Consider the following 26,109-nt stretch of genomic DNA (forward strand, 5'->3'; position numbering starts at 1 on the left):
AACAAGTTGATTCCCTGGCTTGCATCCACGTTCCTTCCTGATTCCAGTTCCTGACCAGTTTGAATTCCTTGGCACCCTGACCCTTTGGCTTTGGACACTGACCTGCTTCTGGCTTGCGATTCTGCTGTGGTGACTTGGCTCCTGATTGACTTCTTGAACTTTGACTTTGGACCAGCTTTAGACTCCCTCCTGCCTGCGCCCTAAGAATGTGACAGTGGGTGGGGGTCTTGATTCATGTGCTTGTTAACATTGCATGAGTTAACTATTTAAGATTATATCAAAATTTAGCTATAACACTTGTTCTGTATTGTATGAGTATTAGCTCACTTCTTGGGGGATATAAAGGACGGGGGAGCGGGAAATAAGGTTTGTAAGGTTCTACATTTATTTTTGGTTACACAAATATTGATGCAAACAACACTACATTTTATTTTCTTAAAATAGCTACCTAGGCAGAAACTCAATGCCATAGGGTTTTTCCTGAAAGCTAACATAGAAGTATATGCAATGAGTATGTCTAAATGGGTTTTAACCCTATTAAGGATTGTTAATCTCTATCATCATTTCTTGGAATTCACTCCCAGCCTGTTTACAGTTGTCAAAAGTCTAGTGAGAAGAGGGCTTTTGATAGTAGGGAAAATTCACAGGTAGGGAAAATTCCTTCATGTCTCAGATCGCTGCTGTAAATGATAATCTTATACGGAATCCTTGAGCTTTTAAAAGTGAGAATTACTCTGTGGACTTAATTGTCATTAGTGATATCCTCTATCTCTTCCAGATCGATATTCCATCTCCTAAATCTCAATAGGTAGCTTAGTTGTTCCATTACTTTGAATCTAGAATTCCACAGATGTGTTCTTCTTTTGTATTTGCAAACAGTCAAGGCAATCCTGTTGGGCTGCAGAACTAAATGTTGTTCCTGGGCACCTGCGCCCAGCACATACCTGCAGGGGGAGCTCTTTACTCCAAGCCACCTCTTGCTATTTTTCTATTCAAATTTTGAATGTCTTTCCTCTTTATTTCGTATAATTACTTTGCTCAACCTCTCAAGATATTTCCCCATTTCAGACAGTTTGTTAAATATAGACTCCACCACAGTTTGGGCTATCAGTTCAGTCATCTTAGTTGTTAAATCACAAATCGATCCATCTGTCTCACTTGGCTTGTGATTACTGCTTCCTCTTTCACTATTAATCCCAGCAGCAACTCCCTAGACCTCATACTCTTTTTCTTTCACTCCTTCTTTGTCTAGTAATGCAAATTGGTTTGTTACTGGAACATTATAAACTGTCTTATCCCTCATGGGGAAACACTCAATTATTGTTGTCTGTTTGCAAGCAGGCATGTTTTTAACTGCTTCTTCTACTGCACCCATGGTCTCTTTAAAGGGCTCTCTAGAAAAAGGACTGACATCCACAGCTAAAAATATAGATCAAGATTATAGGGGTGTCATCCTATTGCTTTTTAAAGCAAATTAAACATGCTGAGAAACACAGAGAGTAGAACATAAGAACATAAGAGAAGCCATGTTGGATCAGGCCAATGGCCCATCAAGTCCAACACTCTGTGTCACACAGTGGCAAAAAATGTTATATACACACATACACTGTGGCTAATAGCCACTGATGGACCTGTGCTCCATATTTTTATCTAAACCCTTCTTGAAGGTGGCTATACTTGTGGCCGCCACCACCTCCTGTGGCAGTGAATTCCACATGTTAATCACCCTTTGGGTGAAGAAGTACTTCCTTTTATCCGTTTTAACCTGTCTGCTCAGCAATTTCATCGAATGCCCACGAGTTCTTGTATTGTGAGAAAGGGAGAAAAGTACTTCTTTCTCTACTTTCTCCATTCCATGCATTATCTTGTAAACCCCTATCATGTCACCCCGCAGTCGACGTTTCTCCAAGCTAAAGAGTCCCAAGCGTTTCAACCTTTCTTCATAGGGAAAGTACTCCAGCCCTTTAATCATTCTAGTTGCCCTTCTCTGCACCTTCTCTAATGCTATAATATCCTTTTTGAGGTGCGGCGACCAGAACTGCACACAGTACTCCAAATGAGACCGCACCATCGATTTATACAGGGGCATTATGATACTGGCTGATTTGTTTTCAATTCCCTTCCTAATAATTCCCAGCATGGCGTTGGCCTTTTTTATTGCAAACGCACACTGTCTTGACACTTTCAGTGAGTTATCTATCATGACCCCAAGATCTCTCTCTTGGTCAGTCTCTGCCAGTTCACACCCCATCAACTTGTATTTGTAGCTGGGATTCTTAGCCCCAATGTGCATTACTTTGCACTTGGCCACATTGAACCGCATCTGCCACGTTGACGCCCACTCACCCAGCCTCAACAGATCCCTTTGGAGTTCCTCACAATCCTCTCTGGTTCTCACCACCCTGAACAATTTAGTGTCATCCGCAAACTTGGCCACTTCACTGCTCACTCCCAACTCTAAATCATTTATGAACAAGTTAAAGAGCATGGGACCCAGTACCGAGCCCTGCGGCACCCCACTGCTTACCGTCCTCCACTGCGAAGACTGCCCATTTATACTCACTCTCTGCTTCCTATTACTCAGCCAGTTTTTGATCCACAAGAGGACCTGTCCTTTTACTCCATGATTCTCAAGCTTTCTAAGGAGCCTTTGATGAGGAACTTTATCAAAAGCTTTCTGGAAGTCAAGGTAAACAACATCTATCGGGTCTCCTTTGTCCACATGTTTGTTCACCCCCTCAAAGAAATGCAACAGGTTAGTGAGGCAAGATCTTCCCTTGCAGAACCCATGCTGAGTCTTCCTCAACAACCCGTGTTCATCAATGTGCCTACTCATTCTGTCCTTGATAATGGTTTCTACCAACTTTCCCGGTATTGAAGTCAGACTGACTGGCCTGTAATTTCCCGGATCTCCTCTGGAACCTTTTTTAAAGATGGGGGTGACATTTGCTACCTTCCAGTCCTCAGGAACGGAGGCAGATTTCAATGAAAGATTACAGATTTTTGTTAGAAGATCCACAAGTTCAACTTTGAGTTCCTTCAGAACTCTCGGATGTATGCCATCCGGACCCGGTGACTTATTAGTTTTTAATTTGTCTATCAGTTGTAGGACCTCCTCATTTGTCACCTCAATCTGACTCAGGTCTTTCAACACCCCTTCCAAAATTAGTGGTTCTGGGGCGGGCAAAAAGTTCTTGTCTTCTACAGTGAAGACGGAGGCAAAAAATGCATTTAGCTTCTCAGCCATTTCCCTATCCTCCTTCAGTAATCCTTTTACCCCATGGTCATCCAAGGGCCCCACTGCCTCCCTGGCTGGTTTCCTACTTCTAATATATTTGAAGAAAGTTTTATTGTTGGTCTTTATGTTTTTTGCAATATGCTCCTCATAGTCCCTTTTTGCCTGCCTGATCACAGTCTTGCATTTGATTTGCCACAGCCTGTGTTCCCTTTTACTAATCTCACTTGGACTGGTTTTCCACCGCTTAAAGGAGTCCTTCTTACCTTTTACAGCTTCCATTACTTTGTTTGTTAACCACGCAGGCTTTTTCTTATGCCTGTTTGTGCCTTTCCTAACTTGTGGTATGTATTTTATCTGAGCTTCTAGGATTATAGTTTTAAATAGCGTCCAAGCTTCCCCAAGGGTTTTGACCGTATGTACCTTTCCTTTCAGTTTCTTCCTCACATGCCTCCTCATCTCAGTGTATTTACCCCTTTTAAAGTTAAACGTGGTTGTGGCGGTCTTTTTGTAACTTTAGTTGTAGATTTTTCAGGCTGTATGGCCATGGTCTTGGCATAGTAGTACCTGACGTTTAACCAGCAGCTGTGACTGGCATCCTCAGAGGTATAGCACAGAAAGATAGAGGACTGGAAACCATGCCCTATTCATTTTTAAACTCTCTTCTTTCCTGTTGAAATTGTGTTTATATTTGTGGATTTCAATGGCTTCCTTGTGTAATCTGACATGGTGATTGGATGTGTTGTTCAGCATTACAGTGTCTTGGAATAAGATAATGTGTCCTGTTTGAGTTAGGCTGTGTTCCGCCACCGTTGATTTTTCAGGTTGGCCTAGTCTGCAGTGTCTTTCATGCTCTTTTATACTTGTCTCTTTTATACGTTGTGTGGTCCTGATGTAAACCTGTCCACAACTGCAGGGTATGCAGTATACTCCCGCAGGGTTTCCAATTCGGAAAAACACAAAATGCTCTACAGCTTGCAACAGCACTACAGAAAAGATTAAAATTCCAACAGTCATTCCATATGCAAATAACCTCCTCAGGAAAGCTCCATATACAAAAGAACCTCCTCAGGAAAGCTCCTCCATTAACATGTCACGGCCTGAGAACTTCCTACAAGATAATGACTCAGCTCTACCTCACCTTCCTGAGTAGATATAAATTCCTACCATTTCTTTTTCTTTCCTCTCACTTTGACACAGAGAGAGCTCTATCTTTCTGTGTTATACCTCTGAGGATGCTGGTCACAGCTGCTGGTGAAACATCAGGTACCACTATGCCAAGACCATGGCCATACAGCTGGAAAATCTACAACGACTAATGAACTCTGGCTCTGAAAGCCTTCAACAACATACAGAAAGTATCTGTTTCCTCCAGCGAGGAAGGGGGAAGCTCTAATTATTATAAGAGCTCTAAATAATGTTGATAACTCTGAGTGAACAGCTGCATGTAGTGATGTAGCTGTGATGTATTGCAATGGGAACCATACAAGTCATTTGTCATTCTGCATGCCAGTATGTCCAATTGGCATACCCTTCCAAAACCCACTCCCCTCCAAAAACATGGAGTCTGTCTGCTCATTGGCTCCCCCTTCCCCAGCCACTGACTCTGGGGACCTCTGTGATCCCCTGCCCCCTCAGTGTTACCCTCAGAGATGGCTGATAGAAGCACCCCCCCCCCTTCATGCAACCAATTTATTTCCAATCTCCCCAGCCCCCAGTGGCTTACGTAATTCCGCTCTCCTTTATTTCATGCTCACAACAACTCTGTAAGGTGGGTTAGATTGAGGATGTATATCTGGCCCAAGGCCACCACCCATCCTGTTTCCAGATCTATTCTCACCACCACCCATCTAGTTTCCAGATCTATTCTCACACTCCAAGCACCATGTTGGCTTATTCACCCAGACCATTGTTTCCCAACCCTTTCGATATAGCAGTACCCTTGACCTCACTCTTCATATCGCACGATACCCTTGAAGAAAACACCTTTTTTTAAAAAAAAAAAAATTGATTTACTATCTAGTTATATGAGAGACATAATAGTTTATTGCTGTAAAGTTTAGGGTGTGACTCTGCTTAACACAGTATTTTTTTTATTTTTTTTATTTATTCGGGATTTATATCCCGCCCTTCCCACAAGTGGCTCAGGGTGGCTTCCAACAATTGATCAGTATGGTTAGCCCTTGATTGGGTGCACTGCAGCTTTGCAGCCTTTCATCAAGAGTGGCTACTCCAAAATAAACAAAATTAGAAAACATGTCTAAATACTCTGTGCTATTCTTTTAGATCATTAAAAGTAAACAGGAACTGAGGAGGTGACCTGCATGGGAGAGTTGCGCTGCAACTTAGTGCGACACATGGGAGGATCTCTCCCCATGCCTGTGAGGGAGGGGGTCCGTTTTGCACCAGTTCAGCACCCGCCATTTTAGGTGCCTTAGAGAAGAGGGGCAGAGCTCTTGCCGTCACCAACAAGGCTGCCCGCACGGCGCCCACTCTTTGCCTCACCTCCCTGTCCCATCAACCCACCTATCTCCCAGTAGTCCCGGCTCTGTACACTTGCCTTGCCTTGCTGCCTCCCACTCCCTCTGTGCAGGTGGAATCATGCTCAGCAGCTTCAAGAGCCCTGGCCCCTTCCCCTGCACACTCTCCTCACGGCAAGGCATGTTGCTGAACTTGCTGCTTACCAGTCTGCCGTCAACTCAATACTAGGGTCACCAGCAGCACTCAGCTGTCAGTCCGAGGGATGAAGGAGGAGGAAAGCAGCCTGGTGATCTGCTTGGTGGCACGGCAAAAAAGGGGTAGAGGTGTCGGGCATTGACAGCAGTAGCAGTAGGTGACACGTGCTGCTCTGCTCACTGCCTGCTGCTGATCGACACAGTGTGTGCAAAAAAGGAGGACGCCAAGTAGATGGGGCCAGGCAGCGCCTCCTTGCGTGCGCATATGGCAGCGCTGCCAGCCTCATGTGCATGTGTTTTTTGGAGTTGCCTGCACCTGGCTGGCCTGGTCAGAGGGAGGTAGCAGGTGGTGGTGGGGAGTTGGCTGGCGTCACAGTGTTGGTGGTACCCCAGGGTACCACGGAACCCTGGTTGGGAATCACTGACCCAGACCATCCTCTGGCCCTTCCCTCCTTCATACAGAAGCTTGTGAGGTGAGGGACAGAATCTGTTCCTAGGTCAGCTTTCAGCTGCTGGGCGCCTGCTATGTTTGGCACATGACTATGACCAGTGGGGCTCACACAACCATCCGCTGCCATTCAAGGCACCGTAGAGCCCTCCCTTGATATGTCCTCAAGAAGCCCTCAGAGGGAGTGACAGATGGGCTGGATAGGGAATGGGACAGGGACAAGTATGGAGCTCTTGACATGTAGTCAAAACCAAACCAGCAGAGACATAACTGCAAACCAGGGCAAGGTGTGAACATTCTGTTTGCCTCTGCCCTGGGGCCACGGGGAAGAGGATTGAGGATCCACTTCATGGCATACATCTGAGTTTTATGGCATTACAGGAAGAACTTGAAAAGGCTGGCAGGATGCCACACTCCAAGAGGAGAGCTGGAACTACAGACCAAGCAGCGTGCATGTGGGTGGGAGGTGGGTATCACACAAATATGTAATCTTTCTTTAAAATCTGCCTCTATTCCTGAGGATTGGAAGGTAGCTAATGTCACCCCCATCTTTAAAAAGGGTTCCAGAGGAGATCTGGAAAATTACAGGCCAGTCAGTCTGACTTCAATACCGGGAAAGTTGGTAGAAAGCATTATTGACAGAATGAGTAGGCATATTGAGGTTATTGAGGAAGATCAGCATGGGTTCTGTAGGGGAATATCTTGCCTCACTAACCTGTTACATTTCTTTGAGGGGGTGAACAAACATGTGGACAAAGGAGACCCGATAGATGTTGTTTACCTTGACTTCCAGAAAGTTTTTGATAAAGTTCCTCATCAAAGGCTCCTAAATAAGCTCGAGAGTCATGGGGGAAAAGGACAAGTCCTCCTGTGGATCAAAAACTGGCTAATTAATAGGAAACAGAGAGTGAGTATAAATGGGCAAATTTCTCAGTGGAGGATGGTAAGCAGTGGATGCTGCAGGGCTCAGTACTGGGTCCCATGCTCTTTAATTTGTTCATTAATGGTTTGGAGTTGGGAGTAAGCAGTGAAATGGCCAAGTTTGCAGATGACTCTAAATTCTTCAGGGTGGTGAGAACCAGAGAAGATTGTAAGGCACTACAAAGGAATCTGTTGAGGCTGGGTGAGTGGGCGTCAACATGACAAATGAGGTTCCACGTGACCAAGTGCAAGGTAATGCACATTGGGGCAAAAAATCCTAACTATAAATACAAGTTGATGGGGTGTGACTGGCAGACACCATCTTGGTGTCGTGGTAGATAACTCACTGAAAATGTCAAGACAGTGTGCGATTGCAATAAAAAAGGCCAACGCCATGCTGGGAATTATTAGGAAGGGAATTGAAAACAAATCAGCCAGTATCATAATGCCCCTGTATAAATCGATGGTGCGGTCTCATTTGGAATACTGTGTGCAATTCTGATCACCGCACCTCAAAAAGAATATTATAGCATTGGAAAAAGTCCAGAAAAGGGCAACTAGAATGATTAAAGGGTTGGAACACTTTCCCTATGAAGAAAGGTTAAAATGCTTGGGGCTCTTTAGCTTGGAGAAACGTCGACTGCAGGGTGACATGATAGAGGTTTACAAGATTATGCATGGGATGGAGAAAGCAGAGAAGTACTTTTCTCCCTTTCTCACAATACTAGAACTCGTAGGCATTCGATGAAATTTCTGAGCAGTCAAGTTAAACCGGATAAAGGAAGTACTTCTTCACCCAAAGGGTGATTAACATGTGGAATTCACTGCCACAGGAGGTGGCGGCGGCTACAAGCATAGCCAGCTTCAAGAGGGGGTTAGATAAAAATATGGAGCAGAGGTCCATCAGTGGCTATTAGCCACAGTGTGTATATGTGTGTGTGTGTGTGTGTGTGTATTGGCCCCTGTGTGACACAGTGTTGGACATGATGGGCCATTGGCCTGATCTAACATGGCTTCTCGTAAGTGGGACTTGCCAGACCCATAAGTCTCCCTGTTGAATCTCCACCTGCAAGCAAGTAAAACAGAGATACGTCCAGCCATGGATGAATTGTCCTGACAGGGTCAGCAAATCGTTTTAACACTCATGTGTCCTGTATTGAATTGTTCCTGGATTGCTGGTGACCCATCCAGAACAGCACCTGCAATTGTTGTTCGAGGCGCTAATCCTTCAAGGCAGTGGGTTACAGGCTGTAGGCTGTAGGACAAACTGGTTCACAACATGCTGTGGAACTGATCCCAACCCCCCCCCCCCAAAACAACAACAACAACAACAACACAGACGTGCCCTGTCCTCTGCCAAGGGTGCAAAACAGAAAAATGGCAGAGCATTTCCCCTCCCCCCCAGATCTCCCAGAAAACTTCTGGAATCTTTTCCCATGGCATTTCAGGGACCATGGTGTTGTGAGGTCCTAGATTGTGCTGCCCCACCCCGAATTCAATGCTGAGCTTGAGTTCAGAAGACACTGTTGCGACACCTGGCCTCAAGCTAAGGGAATGGGAGAGCAGGTTTGGAATTATTGCCCTTGCTTACCTGTGGCTTGAGCCTTCAAAGGTGGGGTACTTGCTAGGGTTCTGAAATGGGAGAGGCCAGCCACAGAGTATGGACTTTGATCTCCTCATTGGGTGTCAGCGCCAAGTGCTTGCCTGTAGTGCCAAGTGCCTTGTCTGCACAGCTGGCCCGACCACTATGCAAACTAGGCATTTGCCTTGGGCACCAGCAGGGTGGGGGTGCCGAATTTGGCCTCCCCCCTGCCCCACCCCCTGGCCTAAGCAAATCCTTGTTTGCCTCCCCAGCCTCCACCCTCCCTTCTTTACAGTTTTAATGCCCGGGAATGGGCAGTGAAGCACCATGCTCCCAGGCTTTTTAAAGGCCAACCACCCCCACCGATCAGTTGATTGATGGGAAAAACCACACTGGAGGCTGGTGGCTCCTCTGCCGCCCCTCGGGAGCACTCGTGGTCAGTGCTGGGGGCAGCAGCAGCAAGCAAGCCGCTGAAAGAGTGGCAGCACCCTTGCCTCCTCCTCAATTCTTTCTCACCCAGGAAGGAAGTGGGGAGGAGGCAAGGGCGACACCACTCTTTCAGCAGCTCGCTCACCACTGCTGCCCTCAGCACTGATCATGAGTGTGGCTGAGGGAGCCGCCAGCCTCCAGTGCAGTTTTCCCCATTGGTTAGCCGATTGGGGTGGGGTCAATCTTTAAAGAGCCCGGTGATGCACCGCCCGTTCCTGGCCTGGGGCATTAAAATTGTGAAGAATCATAGAGCTGGAAGAGACCTCCAGGGTCATCTAGTCCAAACCCCTGCACAATGCAGGAAACTCACAAACACCTCCCCCTAAATTCACAGTATCTTCATCGCTGTCAGATGGCCATCTAGTCTCTGTTTAAAAACCTCCAAGGAAGGAGAGCCCCCCACCTCCCGAGGAAGCCTGTTCCACTGAGGAATCGCTCTAACAGTCAGGAAATTCTTCCTCATGTTGAGCCGGAAAGTCTTCTGATTTAATTTCAACCCATTAGTTCTGGTCCTACCTTCTGGGGCCACAGAAAACAATTCCACACCATCCTCTCTATGACAGCCCTTCAAGTACTTGAAGATGGTGATCATATCACCTCTCAGCCGCCTCCTCTCCAGGGTAAACATGCCCAGCTCCTTCAACCTTTCTTCACAGGACTTGGTCTCCAGACCCCTCACCATCTTCATTACCCTCCTCTGGACCCGTTCCAGCTTGTCTATATCCTTCTTAAAATGTGGTGCCCAAAACTGAACACAATACTCCAGGTGTGGTCTTACCAGAGCAGAGTAAAGCGATACTATCACTTCACATGATCTGGACACTATACTTCTGTTGATACAGCCCAAAATTGCATTTGCTTTTTTAGCCACCGCATCATGCTGTTGACTTATGTTCAGCGTATGGTCCGCTAAGACTCCTAGATCCTTTTCGCACATACTACTGCTAAGACAAGCCTCCCCCGTCCTATAACCATGCATTGGATTTTTCCTACCCAAATGCAGAACTTTACATTTTTCCCTGTTAAAATTCATTTTATTGGTTTTAGCCCAGTTTTCCAGCCTGTCAAAGTCATCCTGTATCCTGTTTCTGTCTTCTACTGTATTTGCAACCCCTCCCAATTTAGTATCATTGGCAGATCTAATAAGCATTCCCTCTATTCCTTCATCCAAATAATTTATAAAGATGTTGAACAAAACAGGTCCCAGGACAGATCCTTGAGGCACTCCTCTCCAAGAGGATGAGGAACCACTCCCAAGCACCCTTTGAGTGCGATCTGTCAATGAGTTACAGATCCACCTAACGGTAACAGGATCTAAACTACATTTTACCAACTTGTCAACAACAATAGTATGTGGAACCTTATCAAAAGCCTTACTGAAATCAAGATAAACGATGTCTATAGTATCCCCCTGATCCAGCAAGTTGGTCACTTTCTCAAAAAAAAAAGATCAGGTTAGTCTGACATGACTTGTTCTTGAGAAACCTATGCTGGCTCTTAGTAATTACTCACAGCCATCCTTTCTAAATGTTCCAGGACTGACTGTTTGATGATTTGTTCTAAAACTTTTCCAGGTTTAGACGTCAAGCTGATGGGTCGGTAGTTACCTGGATCCTCTTTTTTCCCCTTCTTGAAGATGGGGACAACATTCGCCCACTTCCAATCTTCCAGCACCTCTCCTGTTCTCCAAGAATTCTCAAAAATAATAGCCAGAGGATCAGAAATTACATCCGCAAGCTCTTTTAGAACCTTTGGATGCAGTTCATCTGGCCCTGAGGACTTAGTTTCATTTAAAGAAACTAGGTGTTAACGTACTACCCCTATGCTGATCCTAGGTTGGAACTCCATACCCTCATTATATGTTCTGTTTTTGCCATGCTGAGCACCGTTTCCCTCAGAAGAGAAGACTGAGGAAAAGTAGGAATTGAGCAGTTCTGCCCTCTCTTCATCACCTGTTACAATTTCACTTTCCTGCCCTTGCAATGGGCCTACCCTGACCTTGCTCTTTTTCTTACTCTGAACATAAGAGAAGAACCCTTTGTTGTTGTTTTTAGCATCTTTGGCCAGCCTAAGCTCATAGTGAGCTTTAGCTTTCCTAACTTTTTCTCTACAAGCACTGGTGATTTGTTTATATTCATGCTTGGTTAGAAGGCCCTCCTTCCAAAGAAGGGAGGGAGGAGGAGACACCACAGGGGCAGGGAGGGTGGTGGTGGTGAGGCTGTCTGGGGCACGATCCACCCTAGAGCCGGCCCTGCTTGTCTGTGCTTTCCCCACCACCAAAGTGCCTCACTGCCTGCTCTAAGTCTGCTGGGTAGGAAACTCCAAGGCAGAGTCCCTTGTTATGCACCCTAACTACCGAGTTGAAAGGTATCTTGGTGGAAGTTTTTAGAGGATGGGGGGCTGTGATTGGGTGCTGGGGAGGAGGACTTGGCTGCCCCAGGGAAGAAGGTGATTAGCGGAGTCTGTAGATGCCATCCCGAGCTCCTCCAAGCCTGTGGGCACTGCTGCAGCACCAGGTCAAGACTTGGTTTTCAAGTTCAATGGGCACCTATGGGCCACCGATACATCCTGATGTCACCCTGGCCCTGCTAAGGGGATTTTACGTGTACTCTTAGGACCTGAACTGGAAGGCAGATATTGGCTATATTGCTATTTCCAACATATGTAATTGCTGCTGACATAAGGCCAGGTACATCTGGGGCCTCACAACAACAACACAAATTGTGTGTCACTTATTTCCAGATTGGAACATTCCATTTTGGGCCCCATATTAATTGTTTATTGTCTTACAAGTATAACTGGGACTTGGTTGTATATTGAAATTTGTACTATTTGACCTCTGAAGGAGGCCTCTGCAGGCCAAAACGCATCAGGTCATATATGATCCTTTTTGTGCATTTGTCGCTTCAATGATTTTGTGACGCTTCATTTGGGCCCCTACAAAGTTTTTATATGTTTTTGTAGTAAACGTGTATTTTTTTCCCTATAACTATTGATGTTTTTAACTTTTGGTCCCTTACTAGTACTCTAAAATTCCTTTGGAGATTTTTGCTTGGTTGGTTTAATTTCTTTTTCCCTTTCTTTGTGGTCTCCTATGGGCTACACCATGTTTTTTTGTTGGCATAACTTTCCACCTTTGGCAGGGTTAGGATGAAAGGGTTCAGGGAGGGTTTAGGGTTAGGCTGAAAGGGTTTCCCAGGCTGAAAGCGTTCAGGGAGCCAATTAACTTTGGCCACTCTCCCAAAACTGCCCACAACCACACCAGTGCAATGGCCTACACCTCAGTTGCACCAATGGGCAGCCCCATGGCCTGCTGCTGGTACCCATACGTGACAAAATGATGCTGGGGGCTTGCACCATCATAAGTGGTTCTTACACTGTTGTGTCTTGGACATACACTGACATACAGGTCAGTTGGCCCACTGTGCAATTTCAGCACCCCCCCTGAAAGAGATACTGCAATAAAAACCAGTGTTAAAAAATTAGGTGCCATAGTGATCTGACACCCAGAATTTGTTAAGCTCTGTGTGAGTTTAAGCTTGTGCAACCATTGTGAGTTTTCAGTTCTAACAGTAGAGAAGTAGAACATTTTTTTAGTACCAAGAAAAACACTGAAACAATGGAAATATTGCTCATGATCATATATAACATAGCATAGTTTGCATAGTAACTTGAAAGTATGCTGTTTCCATTATAAAAGATGTTTGGAATAGACATTGGAATCAGTAAAGAATAAATGCATGTAGTCAATATAGAGAAGACTTATTTCCCAGCTTCCTGCTTTGATTCCTGAACTTGAGTAAAGAAGTACGGTATTTAAAACACAGTGCCGCTATTACCAGGTAGAAATAACCATACCTTTCTTTATTGTTTGCTTCACTCTTTTTAAAGGCTTTCTGTACTAAGGTTATGTCAATCAAAAATGAAGAAAGAATGGACTGCTGCAGTATGGATGCTATGGGTAAGAAACAGACAGAATGGATAAAATTAGTGAAGATCCCGAATGGTAAAAATTTAAAAAAATAGATTACACAGCAAAAATGAAGCTTCTTATGCACCTTTTTCTTTGAGATTAAAAATAACAAATTTGCACTAACTGTTTTTCCAGAAGTACAGACTGACATGCAAGCCAATGCATTTCCTGAAAAAAATGGACCGTTTGTAGAACTCATTGGATGTAATCGTGAAACCTTAGAGGAAGCAGGACTTTGGCTGAAGAACATAATACAGGTTGAGGACACACATCAAATTGTTATAAGAAATTATAGCCATCTAAACTTTGGACAGAGTCAGCCTGTTGAACTGTCCCATCTGCAACAACATTTTGGCATCACTGTACTGGAGAGTTTGACTAGAGAGGGGTCAGCATTAGAGATTGAAGGTCCTCCTCAAGCTGTGATTGATGCAACATTTGCCATTGAATTCATGCTACAGAATACAACTGACCAAGAACGCCTGAGGGCAGATGGTATGTAACATTGCACTCTTCATTTATGACATACATGGGTATACCAGAGAGCCAAGAATGTGATGAAGAATTTGGCTTTTTGAAATGTTCTAGTCCTACTGTCCCCCCATGACTCCTTGTGTCTCTTTGACAAACTGCCTTTAGTTTGATTCCTTGCTGTCTGCTTTGCTAATCCTCGTTCAAATGCTGGAACTATATTATTTATTATTATTTATTAATTTATATCCCGCCCTTCCCAACAAGTGGCTCAGGGCAGCTCACAGCATAGAATTCCACATAATAGCATTTAAACATAAAACAGTTAAAATACATTTTAATATTAAAACAGTTTAATACATTTAAAATTATAAAATATTTAAAATTATAAGACATTTAAACCATTTAAAACAATGGGTTGCATTCAGCAAACTTGGAAAGATTCAGTCTTTACATCCATGGTTCATGGGATCTAACTTAATGCAGAAGAATTAGTTATTCAGATTGCAAAAATAGAGGCAATAATGAATAATTGAGTACATTTTTTTCTTTCTCTAATGTAAAATCTGAGAGAGCTTGTTGGGGGAGCAAACTACACTGAAGCCTAATTATATTTTGCAGTTATTTCTTGTTAACAGAGATGCCTGAGTCATATAATTCTGTCAAACTTCATTCTTGGGGTTTATACTTCACAAAGGCACAGATAGAGTAACTTGTAAGATCATGGGCTGTTGGTTATATCTCAGTTACTATGAGAAGGACTCCTTGGGTTCATCCAAGCAAAATCCATCTCTCCAGTAACAGTATATTTCTTCACATCTTTGTTCTGGCCCTTTGTCAGCACATTAGTTCACAGAGATGATTCTATGATAGATGATTTTGAGAAAGAACTACATTGCCACAGAACCTTTTTTAAAAAAATTAGGTTGATTTCTAGGAGACAGAATGTGCTTCTGTGGTAGCTGTTTACAGAGGAAATCCTAGTGCCTGAGCATTTAATGCAGAAAAAGAAACAGAAGGAATAATACCTTCATAAAAGGTGTCATGTTAAGTGAGATTTTATACATTCTTATTGTGGACTAAATAATCCAGGTGTTAAACTCACTTGTTACAAGGGTTGGATGCCACTTTGTTGGGCCAGGCCATGCATGCCATAAAATGTTACATGAGATACCAAAAATATAAACTTTATAAAGGTGATTTCAGATTCCGAATGGCAACAGCAGGTAAATGACAGTGGTGGGCTTGATTGGGTTAGGTGTGATATGCAGAGGGGTAGCAGACGTGGAGATACCTGTGTTGGTAATGAGATAGGAAACCTAGGTCTCAATTCCACCCAGGAGGATGCAAAGAAAAAATGGACATAAGTCTGACAAGAAGAAGAAAAAGAACAAGATTACAATGATATTGTAATCCGCCCTTCACTTTGAATCTCAGAGTCTCAGAGTGGCTTACAATTTCCTTTACCTTCCTCCCCCACAACAGACACCCTGTGAGGTAGACGGGGCTGAGAGAACTCTCACAGAAGCTGCCCTTTCAAGGACAGCTCTGTGAGTTCTATGGCTGACCCAAGGCCATTCCAGCGGCTGCAAGTGGAGGAGTGGGGAATCAAACCTGTTTCTCTCAGATAAGAGTTTGCGCGCTTAACCACTACACCAAACTGGCTCTTAGTGTAAGGTTTTGCCTGGAATCTATCACAAGGCTTCTTGAGTAGATGCAAAAGATGCTTTTAATGAAGAATCAGATAATAAACACTTGTAGCAGGTGCGTTCAAGGCCTTACACAAAGAGCCAGTTTGGTGTAGTGGTTTAAGTGCACACAAGACTTTATACTAAGAGCCAGTTTGGTGTAGTGGTTAATTGTGCAGACTCTTATCTCAGAGAACCAGGTTTGATTCCTCACTCCTCCACTTGCAGCTACTGGAATGGCCAGACTGACAATAAGTGAAAAATCCAGTCCAGATATAGGTTACAGGTTAACAGCTCATCCTTTTTCCTGTCTAACTCTCTCCCATTCAAAAGTCTTTGAATTAGTTCCCAAACCACAGTGCTGCTCTTCTCCAAGGTCACATTTCCAGTCTTCCATTCCCAAGGAGACAAAATTAGGCCCTTGCTTCCCACAATAAATTGCACTCAATTACAGCTTTACATGTTACCACTCCTAGTCTACATAAATCCATAAAAACAAATATAATGAATATACAGACATTATAATATAGGGATTAGTGCAGTCATGAAATTCATACATGTACATAAATGCATATATGAATACATAAGATAATGGAATAGTGGATATATGATTATGCTTGGGACAATTACCCCACTCATCAGCAATGACAATAATATTAGAAAAGTCCATAAGCTGTTACTGAACCACAAGACTGAAACAAATCCTTGTCAGGTGTTTGTACCTTATAATTAGAAACCACAACACTCAGTTGCTGACCTAAGAGTAGCAGTGATCTTACAAAGGAATTTCAGAGGAAGATTAGAAAGAGGCTGTTGAATTGCAACGGATAATGATGTTCAGGACAATGCATCCTCCTGGACTTAATTGAGAGTTAGTTTTCCTGTCTCATTATCAATGCATGCTATTATCATTTGGCATCTGAAATTACTCCACTGTCCAAGATATGAGGACCAACTCAAGTGTTCTGATTCCTAATCAGGATCTTTTTGAAAGAGAATAAATCCAGATAGGAACAGAGAAATCCAATCTTTTTAAAACAACAACTTTTCAGAATAAGCCAAAACCATTTCCTCAATGTACATTGTGTTTGTCAGAAGAATCCATCCACCCTCTCTCCCTCTGAAGAAGTGTGCTTGCACACAAAAACTTATACCTGGACTAAAACATTGTTGGTCTTAAAGCTGTTACGGGACTCCAACTTTGTTTTCTCTTGCTCTCTTTACTCCCCCTCCCTTCCTTCCCAAAAGAGGAAGAGCAGTCCTAGAGAAGGAAGCCGTTGTGTAAGTATGTGAGACTGAATGACTTGTCTTCATCTCTCTCCCACACAAAGCAGGAAGCAGCCATGGAACTCAGTGGGGGGCGGGGTGGGGAGGAGGCAAGAGGCAGGAAGCAAAGAGTGAACAGCTACTGAGGGAGCTGGGGAAAATACTACAGTGCAGCTGCAGTAGCAGCTCTAGAAGAAGAAGCAGGAGAAGGAGAAGGAGGTTGCTTAGGGGGTGGATTTGAACCCTGAGGTCCGTGGGTCTGACACCTCTGATTCAGAATATCAGTGGAGATTGAATATAGGCAACACAAAGTACATCACATTGGTCTAGTCAAGGAGAACATTTAGCATCTACTGATTTAATGGCCAGCTAACTGTAACTGAAAAGGGACGTGGGACTGTCTAACAATTAAATGTTAATAGTAAACTGTCATACAATGTAAATTCTGAAATGACCAATAGCAGATTATAAATTAATGAATCTCAATAATGGTCTTTAAGGATGTTTACACAGATTTTTTTTTGTTTTGTATTGACAAACTCAAATGGGGGATATTGGCTGTTTGTCTTATTGCATATACCAACCCCTCCTCCACTGTATTTTAATGTCTTCCTTTTTTTTCTAATGGCAAACTATAATGGGTGTTATAATCTCTTGAGAAACCATGCCCTCTATTTAAACTAACAAAGCCAGAATGTTACTTAGATTTATGTCACTTTGCACCTACAACAGCAGTCTGCTTTTTATCACCCTCCAGTGTTTTTTCAGCCCTGCTTTGTCCTAACACTAACAAACAGAGATCCCTATTTGTGATTCTTTTAATCTGCTAAAAACATTCCCATGATTCTACACTGCCCACTTATATTAAGAATTGCTGCTTCCATTCACATTTTGTCTGATGAAGTCTGCTTAAGAGCATACAAAAGCTTACATTCTGAATAAAATTTAGTTGGTCTTAAAGGTGCATTTGTCTACTACTTTGTTCCACTAAATGTCTGGTCAGTCCAAATTGGAAGCCTTACTTCTACTGTTATTAAGCGTATCCTGTTACCTGCCTCCAGGACATTTGGGGAATGATCTTCATCAAGAAGGGTGCGCAGAGGTGGCAAGCAAATACTGTTTCCAAGTTATTCCAATAGAGTCGTATCTCCAAGAATTCAAAGACAAAGAAAAACAGCTTGAAAAATCTGGTCTCCGTGTTCTCAAGGTAAAGAAGCCTTCAGCAGGGAAATCATTACGGAAGGGACAAAATCATCAGGTATTCAGAAGAACATATTTGGATGGCAAAAGTAAATTTCCCCCCTAAAAGGCAGAGAGGATCTTATTTATTAAGATAGACTGGGGTGGCCAAACTTGCTTAATGTAAGAGCCACATAGAATAAATGCCAGATGTTTGAGAGGCACCAGTCATGAACGTCAGATGTTTGAGAGCCTCAAGGCAGGGAGGTGGGCAAATAAATGGGGGAAAGAGATGTAGAAAGCAAGCAACTTAAAATGCATTTTCCAAGCCACCATCTGGCTTGGCAAAGTGAGTTAGAGAAACATTTCTTCTCCAAGCCAGTTGATGGGGGTGGTGGGGCTTTCGAGAGCCACACAATATGTGTGAAAGAGCCACATGTGAAAGAGTCGACAGAGTGAAGAGCTTGGGGGGTATTCCTCCAGAACTTGACAGGTAATGCGACGTGCCAATAACAGACATTGTTGGTTTTAATAACAGACATCCGTCTAGTCGCAAGGGGTGGGGAGGATCTATGTAAGTGCAGGATGAGTATGCTGCGTGTCTCCTTTGTTTGGATTGGGATTGGGGCAGAGAGGGTGTGGTAGGGATTGTGAAAGAGCTTTGATGCTGGGCTGGGAGGGATTTAGCTGGTTTAGTCAGTCAGGGGCTGGGAGGGAAGCTTTATTTTTCCTCGGTTCCCCTGTTGAAATTCAGTTTTTTTTCTGTTTCTTTGCTGCAAAATGTGGGAAAATCAGGATTGGATCCATTTAGCAGGATTTTCTTGTGTGCTATCTGCTTCCTTGAGGGTTTTCTTCTCTTTTTAAATTTCATTTTCTTTTGTTCTCACTTTGGGTTGCAGTAAGACAATGAGGAATTGTTTTTTGAGCATTTTTTCCTGGGCTGCTTTTGTGGGGGCCACTTAGTTAAGGGTTGCCAAGATCAAATCAAGAAATATCTGGGGACTTTGGGAGCAGAGCCAGGATACTTTGGAGGTGGAGCCAGGAGACACTGGGGGCGGAGCCAGGAGCAAGGTTGTGACAACCACAACTGAACTCCAAAGGGAGTTCTGGCCATCACATTTAAAGGGATCACACACATTTTGAATGCCTTCCCTCCATTAGAAATGATGAAAGATAGGGGCATCTTCTTTGAGGGCTCATAGAATTGGACCCCCTAGTCCAATCCTTCTGAAACTTGGAGGGTGTTTTGAGGAGAGGCATTGGATGCTATGCCTCTACCTAACAGTTCAATGACATTTTATCTGGAATGTACTAAAAGGAATGATTGTAATCAATGGGAGAGGTCTGAAGGCCCTTGAGAGATAATGGGAGCCAGGAATGCCAATTGACTTGCAGGGGTTCCATTGGAATACATTCCTGCACAAAAAAAAAAAAGTTGCAAAGAAAATACAGAAGGTATTTGCCATTAAGGTCTCTGGGCCCAGACAGACAACTCTGGGACTGGAATGATAGCCCCCAGTAGCAGAGATGCTCTGGGACTGGAATGACAGCTCCCAAAGTTGATTGACAACCTCTGGGAATAGAATTTGTGCTCTAGAACTGGCATGACAGGTTGCAGAGTGAGATGGCAGCCCCTGGGAGAAGCAGAAGTGTTCTGGGACTGGCATGAGAGAGCATAGAGTGGAATGACAGCCTCTGGGAGTTGCAGAAGTGTTTTGGAACGAGAATGACAGCCCCTTGGAGTAGCAAGGGAATGACACTTCCCAAAGTGAAATGATGGTTTGTAGGAAAAAGGCTCAGTGCTCTGGGACTGGAATAACAGCTCCCAGAGAGTTATGCCAGTCCCTGGGAGTAGCAGAAGCATTTGGGGGTTGGAATGACAGCCCCTAGAGAAGAATGACAATCCCTAAGAATAGGCTTAGTGCTCTGGAATCACATATTACAGAGTGGGATGACAGCCCCTGGGAGTAGTGGAAGCTTTCTGGCACTGGAATGACAGCCCCCAAAATTGAATGATGGACCTAGAAATAGCAGAAGTGTTCTAGGACTGGAATGGCAGCCCTTGGGAGTAGCAGAAGTGTTCTGGGACTGGAATGATGGGACACAGAGTGGAATGACAGTCCCTGGCAAGAGAATCAGTGCTCTGGGAAAGGAAAGACAGCTTCTCCCAAACTAGATTGTGTCCTCTCCACTGTGTTATCTTCCTCCACATGTTGGATGCCTCCTCCACATCATCACTGGCTCCCACGTGATGATAAATGCCAGGCAAGCCATGCAGAGAGGACTGCAGGCCAGTGGCACAATGGGTTGTCAAAAACCACTGCGTTATGTACTGGACTTTATGTTTGGTGGGCAGCTTTTGCATACCCAGATAACCGCAGAAATGCTAGAGACTTGGAATATACTTTGAGAGCTGTACTCTAAAAGGGAACCAATGAGCAGTTCTGGCGTGAAGCTTGACTGCCATGATTTAGTATGGGGATCTGGGACATGCATATAAGTGGGGTTGCAACCCTGCCATTTTGTCTTGTTCCAGAGTTACCAATAAAGCATGTTCCTATTTTGAGCATCTATGCATCAAACCCAGTATTTAACATATTGCCTTCCTAAAACAGCCTTAAGGTGGAACCTGGCCAGGGACAGGACAGACGCCAGGCTGGGTGGGTGGTGTTAATCCAACCAGTCATCACTTTGTGGATAGAGAAGAGATTGGTTTTGTATCCTGCTCATCACTCAGAATCACAGAGCGGTTTACAATCTCCTTTCCCTCCCCACAACAGACGGTGTATGAGGTAGGTGGGGTTGAGAGAGCTCTCTGAGGACTGCTCTTGAGAAAACAGCTCTGGAAGAGTTATGACTGACTCAAGGTCACTTCAGCAGTTGCAGGTGAAGGTTTGGGAAAATCAAACCTGCTTCTCCCAGAGAAGAATCCACGCACTTAACCACTACACCAAACTGGCTGTAGTGGGCCCAGGGAGACACCACCACCCACTGCAGTGTGGGAAGCTCTCTGGCCCAGCTGGGGAAGGTTATCTGGACCTGCCACATGATCATGTGGCCTGTTTACTGCCATACTTCCATGGACAACACATCTAGAAAGTTGCTGTAGTGTCTGCATGAGTCCAGCAGGGTAATTAGACGAGTGTCAAGCATGCAATTTTCAACAGAACCAGTCCTTGAATTGAAACAAAGTATGGTTTATTGATAATCCATGTGGCTCTACTGAGCTAGGTATTGGAACTAATACAAAGTAACGGTAGAATGCATGCTTAAAGATGGCACATCAAAGATTCTCTAAACATTGCTACACATTCTAAACAAGCCTGCATTCACGTGTGAAAGTTCACACAGTAACTTCCTTATCTCCCCTATTCTTCCCGGGCCCAGGACTAGCCTGGGAAACTGTCCCTGAGAGCAAATTCCTGCATTTGTTAGTGAAATAATAATAATAACAACAACAACAACAACAACAACAACTTTATTTTTGTATCCCGCCCCCCCCCCCCCGCCAAAGGCGGGCTCAAGGCGGCTCACAGACATGGAATTCCATGATTCAAATAAAACAATATAAACAACAATTTTAAATACAATCAATTACATAAATAAATTAGTTAAAAATAGATAAAATAGGTGCTATAAAATACTAAACGTCATAATCATACATAAGATGGCTAGGTGGCTACAAATCAGTTTAGCCAGGTTCTGTCTTAAAAGCAAGCTGAAAAAGAAATGTTTTGCAAGCCCTGCAGAATTGGTTCAGGTCCCGCAGGGCTCGCACCATCTCTGGAAGTTGATTCCACCATCGAGGGGCCATTGCTGAGAAGGCTTGCTCCCTGGTTGTCTTCAATCTAGCCTCTCTTGGCCCAGGGATTGTTAAAAGATTTTGAGAGCTGGATCTCAGTGCTCTCTGGGGAACATATGGGGAGAGGCGGTCCCTTAGGTAGGCAGGTCCTCAGCCATATAGGGCTTTAAAGGTGATGACCAGCACTTTATAGCGAACACGGTACACAACGAAAGCAAAAAAGGCGCGAAAGCTCTGTCTCTACATTTCTACTTTGATGTGCCCAGGTTTAATTTAGAGTTAGTAACAGCTCTATAATATATTGGTTTTATTCATACAATAAAAGAGAGATTAAACAATGCTTGACAACGAGAACCAACGATAGGCAAAACACGTAGAATCCAACAGCCAAGAAAACAGACAGATAAATGATGCACACACAAAGCATACTAATAAAATACTAATGTAACAGGCTGCAGGTGTATTAATTACAGTAGAAGCAACACTTAAAGAAACATCTTCCCTCTAAGAACAAACAAAAGACAAATCTTTACAAAGAAAAAAATACAGTCATTTATAAGAAGGAAAATGCAAGCAATGATAAAAACTTGAATATGTTATTCAGGTACATATCTTTCTGGTGAAATGACAGCTCTACCCTGAGATATTACATATTTGGATTGTCTATCTTCAGTTTGTGAGACATTTGTCTCATCCTGTATATCACATGTATCCTCATCCTGATGCACGTTTTCCTCTTCACTAGAATCACCCTGTTGTTCCCCCTTTTTCATCTGAGGATCCAAATCTCCTTCTAACTTTACCCCCTGTCCTTCACCATCATACCTGATTTCTCCAGAGTCCCTACGTTGGTACTTAAGTATACGTCTATTTCTCCTATAAATAGATCCATCTGGAGACATAACTTGATAGTTCCGAGGTTGATCACATTTTTGTATTACCTTGGCAAGAAACCATTGCTCCTTGGACTCCACTTATAAGGGTTTAAGGGATCTTGCTGCTCAATCATGGAAATATTTCTGTTTTGTTTGAACCTTCTGGAGATCCTCTCTCACTCCAGTAGGTATTTAGGATGCAGCAAACCTTTTGATACAGCGAGTTTACTTCTTAGCATTCTACCCATCAACATTTGAGCTCCCGTTCGTCATCATCTCGGATGGGGCATTCGTCCCCTTGTTCCCCGTGGTTCCCGCTCTTCCCCCTTTCACGGGCCTCATCAGAAAGGTCTCGTGGTGTGCCGAGGCCTCGTCCATCAGGGTGGTGGAGGTGCGGGGCTCCCCCTTCTGAGGGGTGATGAACAGCTCCTGGATGTGTAGTGGGGACCCACGTCCCCCGACTCTTCGAGCCCCGATGATGTGCCAGGGGGGAGTCTTTACTCCTGCTCCTTCAAAAGGTTCAGTAGGTTCTCTGTTATCTGGCACTTTTTCAGCCATCCGACTTAAAAGTTACTGGTGCAGATAAACTCTTAGTAATGGATCAGTTCCAAAATGTCAAGCAAGCAGATTTCAAAGTAACCAGTCCTTGAGTTGAAACAAAGTATGGTTTATTGATAATCCATGTGCTTCTATTGAGTCAGGTATTGGAACTGATACAAAGTAACAGTAGAATGCATACTTAAAGGTGGCACATCAAAGGTTCTCTAAACATTGCTACAATTGCTAACCAATCCTGTATTCACGTGTGAAATTTCACACAGTACTTCTTTATCTCCCCTGTGGTTACTCTTCCTGGGTCCAGGCTTGGCCTGGGAAACTGTTCCTGTAGGCTTTATCTTCAAAGAGCAAATTCCTGCATTTGTTAGTAAAAGCGAAAGAGGCGTGAAAGAGGCGCCGGCCAATTCTCTACTTTGATGTGCCTCAGCTTAGTTCAGGGTTAGTAACATTTTAAAACATGGCAGTTATATTCAGACCTCTTCCCAGCTCCCTCGGAAGCAGGAAAGGGCTGGGAAGGGGGAGGCAAAGCCTAGGTGGCAGCAGGCACACTCAGAGCTTGCTGCTATGCCCCCCCCCCCACTTCACCGAGACTCAGGCAGCCTCAGCGAGGTCGGGAGTGCAGCGGGCGTGGGCAGCGCGTGAGGAGAGGTGCCGGGTGGCACCCCAGGCCGCCACCTACTTGGCTAAGACCCACGCCCTGCTAACTTGGAATCTACTACACCCTCCTGTTGATAGCAGAAAAACCCTGTTTGTATTTCTGGTTTTTTTTTTTAATATTGTAACACTGTAATTAGGAGATAACAAGATATGAACAATGGCCTTAGTTGGCTACAGATGGAACACACTACAGAATCTCCCTTCCCCCCTTAGCATTGGTTCAAGAGAGTTAAAGAGGAAAGGGAAGGGAGTATTGAGAAAGAGGAAAGGGAAGGGGCTGTCTCCTCTATAGCATTTTGATTGTCAATTAAAGCACTAGGCTGTCCAATACAATGTTTAAAGTACAAATATGTCACATTTTGCCTGAAAAAGGACAGAAAAACACCTCAGAAAATACTGGAATGCAATAGGTTGGCCAAGAAGTTTCTGTCACAAAGTTTGCCTAAAATTTCTAAAATGGGAATCATAAGACAACTTCTCAATTAGAATGAGCAACTGTGCTCTAACGTCTTAAAATAAGGTGTGCTAATTACAATGCTTTTCCTACCTGGCTGGGCAGTTAACTGCAAAACCTTTATGCCACAAACCTGATCTTATATAGTGCTAGGTAATCCCTAAATTTAATAAGAGACCAGGCAAAAATCAGGGCCTGAGCAGCCACGTGGTCCAAACTACATTATTTATTACCAATTTAATTGTACATGGTTCCCTCATGTAGAGAACATAATTGGAATTGTTTGTCTTTCTGCAATTGCTTTAAACCACACACACAAAAAAGACTAAACACAAGTTTAGTTTAGTTGTTTATTTACATCAATATTTCCTATCCCCCCACCTTTATGCCATCAATACTTCCTATCTCCCCATCAACCAGCCTACCTACCTTTTGTCTATCCCTTCATATTCAGCTATGTTCATTTACATCATTTATATGTTGTCTTTTTCCACAACGGGGACCTAAAACAGCTTGTATCATTCTTCCTTCCATTTGCTTCTTAGAACAACGCTGTGAGTTAGAGGTTAGGCTGAGAATGTGTAACTGGCACAAGGGATTCAAACCTGGTCTCCCAGATCCTAGTCCAAAACTTTAACCACTCTGCCACATTGGCTTCCATAGGGTGGCTGCTGTTGAACAATAGCCAGCAGCCAGGCCTGGGTGAGTAATGCAAGTCAGAGAGTAGAGTCATCCAGGGGTTGCTGCAAGGCAAAGAGTCCTCAGCTGAGCTATCGGAGTGCTGCTCCAGCGTCTACTCAGCTTTCAGAAGAGGGAAGGAAGAATGTTGGAGGGGAGCCCAGTTCTGCCTCAGGTGAGAAAGCAGTGGTAGCTCAGGTCTGGCTCAGGAAAAAAGATAGATAGATAGATAGATAGATAGATAGATAGATAGATAGATAGATAGATAGATAGATAGATAGATAGATAGATAGATAGATAGATAGATAGATAGATAAATTTATTGTCATTGTTCTCAAAAAAGGAAAATGAGAGCAACGAAATGAGGTGCTCTTCCACAAACATACCAACACATCAACACTAAAGAAAAGACATATACATAAACCATTTAGCCTACATCTAAAACAAATAACCATTCATAGCCCTGCATTTAGCCTAACCACGGCACTTGGATAGAAGCTGCCCTTAAATCTATTTGTGTAAAAGAGCAGACAGAGTGAAGGGTAGCTCTCCTGGTCGTGTGGCAGAATGATTTAGTCAGGGGTGTCAAAAGTACAGATGTAAAATTTCCGGAAATGTTGACGCTCGGAACCCCCCCCCCCCCCCGTTTTTTTTCCATTTTGTTTCCGGAAAAAAAATTGAAATTTTCAGAAAAACTGAAAAAAATGCTACATTAGCGCTTTTTTCTTTTCCAGATTGAAAGCCATTCTGTTACTTTAGGAACATAAAAATATGACTATGGATAATTTTACTTGGCCTGAAATTATCACAACTAGCATATTAAGAATATAGTGTATCCAAACAATTATTGCAAACAGAATTTACTTTTTAAAATAATATTTATTTTTAATTGTAACAAAGGGAGCAACAGTCTCCTGAACTGTTTACTAGTTTATGTGCAACAGACAAAAAAAACTCCAAAAAACAATTTTTAAAAATCCAGACGTAACAATTATTCATGTTTCCTCTACACAGAATTAAATAAAAATAAAAAACACATTCTCATAAAAAGAACTGAAGAGAGGGGAAGTGTCTAGAAGGGAGTGGAGGACCAAGTTTCAGTGAATGGTTATGACCTAGGACTTGTTTGTCCTCAGTACAAAGAAATTAGAATAATCT

General features: G+C 43.6%; 1 protein-coding gene across 1 annotated transcript in view; it reads left to right on the plus strand.

Annotated features, from left to right (window-relative positions):
• The window catches only part of PARP9 (poly(ADP-ribose) polymerase family member 9), a 56,038-nt gene that overhangs the window by 17,395 nt on the left and 12,534 nt on the right, over nt 1–26,109 (plus strand). The window contains exons 5-7 of the mRNA XM_060262791.1: nt 13,242–13,311; nt 13,459–13,818; nt 17,810–17,955. Of these exons, the coding sequence (XP_060118774.1) occupies nt 13,242–13,311; nt 13,459–13,818; nt 17,810–17,955 (576 nt within the window). The remainder of the gene's footprint in view (nt 1–13,241; nt 13,312–13,458; nt 13,819–17,809; nt 17,956–26,109) is intronic.

The sequence above is a fragment of the Heteronotia binoei genome, chromosome 21 (genome assembly GCF_032191835.1).
Source record: "Heteronotia binoei isolate CCM8104 ecotype False Entrance Well chromosome 21, APGP_CSIRO_Hbin_v1, whole genome shotgun sequence".
Taxonomy (NCBI): Eukaryota; Metazoa; Chordata; class Lepidosauria; order Squamata; family Gekkonidae; genus Heteronotia; species Heteronotia binoei.